This window comes from Eimeria maxima, genomic scaffold, assembly GCF_000499605.1.
Source record: "Eimeria maxima Weybridge genomic scaffold, Emw_scaff174, whole genome shotgun sequence".
NCBI lineage: Eukaryota > Apicomplexa > Conoidasida > Eucoccidiorida > Eimeriidae > Eimeria > Eimeria maxima.
Window position 1 is genome coordinate 3245 of NW_013564655.1, and position 9048 is coordinate 12292.

General features: G+C 50.4%; 1 protein-coding gene across 1 annotated transcript; it reads right to left on the minus strand.

The window, feature by feature from the left end:
• Positions 1-5264: 5264 nt before the first annotated feature.
• On the minus strand, positions 5265-7617 carry EMWEY_00019650 (hypothetical protein, conserved; the record flags this gene model as incomplete). The annotated part of the gene is made up of 6 exons (XM_013480228.1): positions 5265-5520; positions 5657-5769; positions 5981-6264; positions 6400-6552; positions 6727-6882; positions 7137-7617. The coding sequence occupies 6 exons, from the start codon at positions 7615-7617 to the stop codon at positions 5265-5267; spliced, it is 1443 nt and encodes a 480-aa protein (XP_013335682.1).
• Between the last annotated feature and the right edge of the window lie 1431 nt (positions 7618-9048).

Consider the following 9048-nt stretch of genomic DNA (forward strand, 5'->3'; position numbering starts at 1 on the left):
GATGACGTCTTATATAATTATCTTGGACGGCAGCAGCTGCTGCTGCAGCAACAGCAGCAGCAGCAGGAAGAGAGAGAAGGTCTTTTATAGATAGGGGGGCCCCTCTCTCGGTGTCTTTCCTGCCTCGCGCTTGTATTGGCAAGCCAGAGAGAAAAAATAAAAGTAGGGGGGCCCCTGCACCAGCTGCTGCTGCTGCTGCTGCTGCTACTGCGACGGCTGTGGCTGATCGTGCCCCTTCTGTGCTGCTGCTGCTGCAGTTGCTGCTGTTGCTGCTGCTGCAGGTGCTGCTGCGATTCCCGTTGGGCGTCTTCGGCCTGCCTGCCTCCCTGTCTGTGCGTCTCTGATAGCGGCGGTGGCAGCTGCTGCTGCTGTTGCTGCTGCTGCTGCTGCTGCTGCTGCTGAGCCCTTAGGGGGAAGAAAAAGAAAAGAAAGGAAAACTGCGAAAAACAAAAGACAGCGCCGCGTGTGGCTGTGCTGCTGCTGCTGCTGCTGCTGCTGCTGCTGCTGCTGCTGCGCTGCAGCGCGGAAGCAAGGCAACTTGCGGAGTAGTAAGAATTAGTATAAGTAAAAGTATTAGGAGTAGAAAAGTAGTAGGAGGGGAGGAGTCCCGCTGCTTCTGCTGCTGCTGCTGCGGCTGCGGCTGCTACTACTGCTGCTGCTGCTGCTGCTGCTGCTGCTGCTGCAGTGGTCTTCTGGGGGCCCTCTTAAAGTAAGAAAAAAAGAGGAATAACGTAAAACGATGCAAAAGGCAAAGGGTATTTTATATACCCAATGCAAAAAAACAGAAAAAAGAAAACAGGTAAGGGGCCCTCTTATTGTACGGGGAAAGAGAGAGAGAGAGGAGGCTCCTCTCCACCAGCTGCAGCAGCTGCAGCAGCAGCAGCAGCAGCAGCAGCAACTGCGACTGCAGCAGCAGCAACAGCAGCAGGTGTAGCTGCAGCGGCAGCAGCAGCTGTGTAGCAGCAGGAAGCAGCACCAATCTCTTCTTCTGCTGCCTATTATAGCAGCAAACTGCTTAATCCCTAATTAATTAATTAATAAATAAAGCAACAAAGAAGATGATTATATTCCCCTTGTTTGCTGCTGCAGCCACGACAAGAAGCAGCAAAAGCCCCAGCTGCTGCCGCTGCTGCTGCTGCAGCAACACCAGCAGCAGCTCCAGCGCGCCAAGCGACAGAGAGCGCTGCTGCCGTTTTGTCGCTGCTGCTGCTGCTGCTGCTGCTGCTGCTGCTGCTGGTCATTCCTTACCTGCCACACCACACCGATACATCTATAAAAAAAAGAATAAAGATATAATATAAATATAAATAAATAAATAAATAAATAAATATAAATATAAATAATTATTATTTATTTATTGTTATTTTTCTTTATTATTCTATTTGTGCACACCATCATACAAGAAGAACGTCTTGCTGCTGCTGCTGCTGTCTGCTGCTGTTTGCTGCTGTTTGCTGCTGCTTAATTAATTTTTCCTTTTTCCCCTCCTTTTCTACCTCTTAAGTATTTAGGGTTTAGGGTTTAGGGTTTAGGGTTTAGGGGGATGGACCCCCTTTATTTAGTTGTCTCCCCCTTAGTTGAGTAGTAAGGACCGTCTCGTTGCCTACTTAGGTAAGAAAGGCAGTTTGCTGCTGCTGCTGCTGCTGCAGCAGCAGCAGCAACTTGCTGCTGCAGCAAAAACAAAGTTATTATATAGAGACACCTTTACTCCTCCCCTGTCTCCTGTCTCCTCGTGTCTTTTCCTGTCTCCTTTGTGTCTAACGGCAACGATACGTAAACACTAACCTAACAGCAAAAAGACAGCAGCAGCAGCAACAGCAGCAGCAGCAGCAGCAAGGAGGCAAGCAGAAATAAACCACAATAGTCACTAGTAAATGCATGCACTAACAACACCTTAGTTATGTTGGGGTGTATAGGCAGGTCTCCTTCCTCTATTTGCTGCTGTTATATATACGCTGCCTATATAAGGACAAAGTGTCTCCTTTTTCTTAACAATACAAGGTGTCTCCTTTTTCTTAACAATAAGCAGCAAGGAGACAGGGGAGGGAAGAGGGAGATAAGATAGATAAGAGATGTATTATAATATATTTGTCTCTTTTTCTTACTACTAATAATATAATACTATTATTATTTATTTATTTATTAAGTTATGTAAATAAGGAGACTATTTATAATTAACAAAAAAAAATAAATAATTAAATCCTTATGATTGTTTTTCTATGCTGCTGCTGCAGCAGCAGCAGCAGCAGCAGCAGGATACAGGGACTCTCCTCCTGTGTCTTCCTTCAGTAGACGGTATATTAGTGTGCATATGCCTTGCTGCTGCTGTGCTCATAAGTGTCTCCTTTGTCTCCTTTGTCTCTTTTATTTTCTTGTTGCTCCTTTGCATGCATTCTCTGTTCTTTTTTCTTCTGTCTCCTCCATTGTATAAGAGAGATAGCAAGAGACTTCTTCCTGTCTCCTAGTCGGGCCTTCGTTGCTTGCTGTCTTAGTGCTCTTGTTAGTTGTGGTGTCTCCTTTTGTGTCTCCTCTCCCTCCTCTACTCCTGATGAGTAACTAGACAAGGGCCCACTAGGTGCATGCATACAGGGCCCAAGGGGCCCCTCTCCTGCAAGTATATGGCTAAGGGCTGGGGCCCCTTCCTGTAAGGAACCCTCCCCCTCTATACTGTGTATATAAACATCGGGATCTATACTCGATCCTGCTGCAGGGTGTAATGCATGCGCGACAGCTCGGCTGCAGAGACAGAGAGAGAGAGAGACAAACATTTATTTATTTATTTATTTATTTATTTATTTATCTATTTATTCCTTTTCTCTTGTGTAAGCAGCAGAGAATAAAGGGAAATAAAAGAGACACATTAGTGAATGTGCATGCACGCACCTAACGTAAGCGCGAAGATCTCTCAGTTTCTTTAGAGGCAACACCTCGTAGTAAGGAATATGAGCAACGCGGTAGCCTGCAGCAGCAGCAGCAGCAGCAGGCAGCAGCAGATGATAAGGAGGCTCTCCTGCAGCACAGCTGCTGCATGCAGCTACAGCAGCAGCAGCAGCAGCTACAAGGAATAAATAAGCAGCAAATACCTTACCCAGTCTTGTTAAGATTCGATGTTTTAGCTTAGAGGAAGAATTCCTGCCATTAATACACACACAATGCATGCAAATAATTCCTTTATCTGCATCTCTCTTTATCTGTCCTTTTTTGCTCCTGTATAAGTGTCTCTTAGTATCCTGCTACTTCTTCTTGCTGACTTGCTGCTTCTGTCTCCCTGTCTCCTCTTACATGTGCTGTTTTTAGCCCCTCTGCCTCTGTCCTCATCGTCCTTACCAGTGCAGAGAGTCTCTGTAGAAGTGCTGGGGGCCGTCTACCTCCACGACGACGGCCTTTGCCCTTAGCTCCTCAGCAGCTAAGACACAACAACAGCAACAACAGCAGCAACAGCAGCAGCATTAGCAACAGCAACTTCTCTGCGTCCTCACCAGAAGCAGCATGCAGTGCAAAAGGCTACAGAACACTTCCCCAGAGTCTTCCCCCGTCACTGCAGTACAGACGCCACAGCTCCTAGTGCTGCAGCAACACTATTATTGCTGCTGCATCAAGAAGAGCATGCCCAGTAGGCCGGACTCAGCACGTGCATAATATAGGTTGGGACATGCCTGATGGAGACCAGCGGCCATCTTCTCCCACAAGAGAGGCCTTGGGGTCCCTTTGTCTCTTCTCTCCCTGGTCATGCAGATCCTCTCCAGTTAGAGGCTGTGCGAAGTCAACTGAGTAGGGGCCAAGAGACACCTGCGGAGACAGCAGGCGAACTAGGAAGGCAAGCCTCAAGGGAGACAGCACAGGAAGGAAGAAGTCAGGAACAACCCTCAGCTAAGGGAGAGGGTATTCCTCGCTGTTGGTGGTGCCAATCATGACTGTTGCTGTTGCTGTTGTTGTTGTTGCTGCTGCTGATGATGGTTTGTTGGGCTCTCCCTACTACCACGGTGAACTTGCCTCTGAGTAGTAATGACACTGCAGAAAGGTGGCGGCCTTCGCCACTGTCTCCTGCAAGGAGGAGATACATGGTGCCTCTGGTTCTGTCTCCGTGGCTCTAGCTTTATGGAGGACATCTCTGGCTGCCCCGCTGAGGGACTCAGTCGTAAACGGTATATGGCCAGCCCTGCATGCAGGAAGCAGCACGAACAAATAAACGTTGATGCATGCAGGAGCAAGCCTATAATGATTGGGGCTATGGGGGGGCTGGATCTGTCCTGTTAAGCGGCTAAGCAGCTGCTGAATAAATCCTACCTGAAGGCGAGCTCAACAGTCTGCAGCTGAAAGATGCCTGGCGTAGAGAGGCAGTGGACGTATCGTAGCATCTATAGCAGCAGCACAACGCATGCACAGCCGCGAACAATAGGCAGGAAAGGACTTGAGGTCCCCTCCTGGAGGCCCCTGCCATAGGGTACCGATGTGAAGGTGTAATAAGAAAGAAGAGGGCAGAGAAAAAGGAGGAGGCAACAGCAAAGCAGACCTAACAAGCAGCAGCAACAGCAACTGTTCTTGCCTGGGAGAGAAGGGCATCAAAGATAGGGAGCTCGTTACGTCTGAAATAGCTAAGGGCCAACAACAAATTCGTTGCACCTTGCAACCCGAGGGCCTCCAACAAGGCTGCAGAGACAAAAAAGATAAATAAATAGAAAAGAATAACTAATTATAAAGAAATAAAAAGGCATAAGTAAAGGAGACTCTACAACTAACAGGAATTACTCCTTACTACACAGGCGAAAGAAAAAGACAGCAGGCAGCAGTGTGTTGGATCCCTAACACCACGAAGGAGAGTTTCGAAGAAACAGAAGCAGCAGCAGCTGCTGCTGCAGCAGCTGCTGCTGCGGCGGCGGCAATACTCGTTGAAGGGTGTCTTACTGGAGCTGTTATGGTCCCGGATACAGCCGAGTAGTTTCTCCCCTAAGGGGGGGTGCCATAGGTCTAGGCGGTAGCAATCGTAGAGCGCGGTCACACATTCTCTTACCTACGTACGGATAGACAATAGAAAGGGACAGGTAAATACAAAATAAATTGTCCCCCCACGTGTCTCCATTTCCCGTGCATGCCCTCGACTCGGTTCCCCATAGGAAAGACTATGCAGCAGCAGCACCAGAGTTGCGGCATCACTCTACCCGCCAATACACTAGCAATACGCACAGCCGCCAAGGGAAACATCTCATAAGGCCTAGCTGAGTAGACATTTGGCTATCTAGCTAGCTAATTGCGGTTCTGGCTACCTAGCCATTAGCCTCGATATACGGTAAAAGGGAGACACGTACGGAGAGACGCTTCATCTCAGCTGCACTTGTCAGGACAGCCGCTACCTCCCTCAGCACAGCAGAGTCGCGCTTCTGCAGCTGCCCCAAAGACCGCAAGATACGCAGCGTATCTGTTGTAACAGCAGCAGCAGCAGCAGGAGATGTTGCAGTTTTCGCTGCTGCTGTCGTTGGGTCCCTTTGGTCTCCTGACACGGTGGCCTGTTGTGCTGCAAGCCTGCAGTCAACACAAAGAGAACAACAGGCAGGCCTCTGCGTGTTGCCGCGTTCCTCATCCCCCAACGCAAAAAGGCATTTAGAGCTGTATGCCTCGATGCTAAACTTGATTAATGTACAAAAGGTGCCCTTCTTACAAGGCAGCTACATGGGGGAGTAGGTTGGCGATGAGCTTCTCTGGGTAACAGTTAAGAGCGCCTAAAGCAGACAGCACTTGGGCTGTCTCCCTCAAGTTGAGTGTCTCCACCTCCTGCACAGTCAGAGGGGACATGCGATAGGACTGCATCCTGCTGCAGCTGCAACACGAGGAGATTGGTCACGCCGTTCCCTTAGCCTGTTGTGCAAAGCTACATAGCTGAGCTGACTGCAATACGTGAGCAATAATGCATGCACCACCCGGTGAGCAGCAGATAGCGAAAGCTCCTGCTGCACACGCCAGGAGGCAAGAGGGACAAATATACCTCCACAAGGTTGTCTGCAAGGCCGCGGAATAGTGTCTGAAAGTCTGTCGCCTTCGTAGCAGCAAAACATCTAAGAGCTGCCACCATCAGCGTCTTGTCTCCTGTCCCTCGTAGACCTTGATGGCTCGAGCAGCGGAGACCCTCAGGGCCATCAGTAGGCAACGAGGGAGAGTCAAGGCCCTTCAAGGACCTCCCTGAAGAAGTCTTCATATTCTTACGTGAGGAGCCTTTCTTATGGGATTTACTGTGGGCCCCCGTGCCAAGGGACATCTGCAGCGCGCGAGCTGCAGGTCAACACAGAAGAAAAAAGAGACGGAGACAAGAGGTTGCATGCAATGAGGGTGTACTGCCAAAGAGACACAAAAAGCGGACCAGGAGACACTCGAAAGGCGGTGTAAGGGAGTAGGAGAGTTACTTACCTATATCTGTCAACAAGGGGACATGCAAGAGTTGCAGCCTCCGCAGGGCCTCCATTGTATTCAAAAGAGACTCCCGCTGCTGCTGCAGACACTCCGGTGCTGCTGTTAGCCTATAGCAAATGGCAGCAGCTGCACGGCGAACCTCATCATCCTCTGCAGCATTAGGAGACAGGAAAAACAGGAGTCGGACGAACAGCTGTTCTTCAAGAGCAGGAATCACAAGCAACTGCAGCAGCAGCAGCAGCAACAGCAAGAGCAGCAGCAACAGCAACAGCAACAGCAGCAGCAACGGTTCCGAGAGGGGACAGTTGTTGGTGGTAGTAGTACCTTGAAGCTGGGGCAGACAGGCAATGCCCAGTAGTAGCCGTGCAGCATCAGAAGGAGACAGCAGACGAGCAACGTCCGCGCTCCTTCTAAGGAGACACCGCCAAAAATGAAAGGGGACAGCCGAGGGGGGCAAGCAAGCGGAGACAGCCACGAGACCTGTGGAGACAGGGAAGCCAGCAGCAGCAGCAGCAGCAGCATAGATATTCCTGCTGTAGTGTCTACCAACTACTCATTCTTTATAATACTCCAGGTGTACATACACCCCAGGCTACAACAAAAGAAGAAAACAGACAACATGAGCAGCACTGGGTATATCTCACGACAACAGCAACAGCAGCACGAAAGGGGCTGAAGCAGCAGAAGCACCAGAAGCAGCAGCAGCAGATGCAGCAGATGCAGCAGTGCCTTACAAGGTAGCTGTGAAGGCAGCATGAAGTCAAGGGGGCGTTTCATGATAGCAACGAGTCCCCTTCTAAGAAGGAGACAGATGGCACCTCTGTTATCTGATGTTGTAGGCGTGCTGCTGCTGCTGCTGCTGCTGCTGCTGGTGCTGCTTATGGCTTTTCCCTCTAGTGCTGCAGCTGCAGCAGAAGCAGCTGCAGCAGCCGGTGTAGATGGGGGAACAGCAGGTAGGAGCCGACTATACACGCGCAGCAGCAGCAGCAGGTCAGCAGCAGGAAGCTGCTGTAGTCTAGAAGAGCTCAACAATGGCAAATACTCAAGGAGGCGCTCGGCTGCTGGTTTCTTGTGATTGCTGCCGCTGCTGTTGGTGCTGCTGCTGCTGGGGATCAGATACTCCTCAATGTCCTGTCTAAGAACGGTGAGGTCTAGGGGAGGAAGTGTCTCCTCTTCCGTGCCCTCTAATGCTGCTGTCTCCTGTATCCTATGCATGCTTGTGCTAAATGCGCATGCAACTGACTTTGGGGCTGACAAGGGATCCTTAAGGACGTAATGTGTCCTCGCCCTTACAGCAGCAGAGGCACAAGGGACATGCATACACCTCAAGGAGACAAAAGAAGACACACAATATAAAATGTGCCTCCTCGTGGCTCTCAGAGTCTCTTCTTGGGAACGAAGCAGGAACAGGGGCCCCCAAGGGGCCCTTAGAGGGGGGGCCCTAAGTACCCTTCCAGGGATCGTACGAGCCCCCTGCATGTTAATAGTCTAGGAGTCTATGAATTCAGTGTGAGGCCTTTGCAGCCTCGATTGCATGCGATCCCGCAGCAGAAGTTGCTGCAGCAGCTGCAGCTGCTGCAGCTGCTGCAGTTGCCGCAACTGCAGCGCTCGTGAGGCAGCGGCTCACGATATTTTGATGTTTCATGGCTGGTGGCTTCATCTAGAGATCGAGCGGGGGCCCCTGATACAGGGAGAGGGGGGCCCCCAAGCGGAAATTGAGGGGCCCCTGGCTGACACAGAAGCTCGTTTATTATTGGCCACCTGGGGACCTAAAGAAGAGTGTAAGCCGTTGTAATTGCATGCAACTACACGAAGGCACAGTATCTGCTAGTAGGCGCTGCTTGCCACTGAATAGAAGGAAGGAGACAGCCACAATGAACTGTCCCCAATCACGCATTACACAGACTGGGGTGTCAAGGGCCTTCTCATCGAGCTCATTAAATAGATTTTTTTTTTAAATAAAATATCCCCTTTCAGGTATAGAGCAACTGTACCTTTAACACCACCGTGTGGGGCCCCCGGGTGGTGGACCGTCGGTTGGTGGGCCCCATGTCGGGGGCCCACCAACCGGCAAGGGCCCTCCCACGCTTCCCTAAGGCCCTTAATTTCTTGCCCTTTCATGGTTTTTCCCTTTTTATTGACTCATATTCCCTTTTAGACATGGGAAGAAGGCCTTGGTAGTGGGTGAGGATGTCCCTCTGTCTGTCCTCCGTTACGCTCCGCCCCCATCGATCCCCGTCACCTCCCGTTTACGTCTTGTGTTTCCTCTTGCTTGTTGTCTTCTTAATAGATGTCCTCTGTCTCCTGTTTTGTTGCTCATGCTGGCTTTTCGTCTTCCCTGTGTCTTGGCTTCTATGTCCCCGCTCGGTCCCTTTGTCGGTTCTCAACAGTCTCCTTTGTCCTTCGGGGGTCTCCTTGTGTCTCCTTCAACTCTCCCTTGTGTCCCCATCGTTACCCGCTGTATTCATCACCTTACTTGTTTGTATCTTTTTACATTTGAGCCAGTGTCCCTTTTACCAAAGGTTTCTTTCCCCAGTGGATCGACTGTCCCCTGTGCAGGGCTATCATGTGTATACCTGGTTCTTAACCCCCTCTGCTACACTGAGGCATCCAATCCCTGTCTCCTTCAGGGGTGGGAATCTGTGC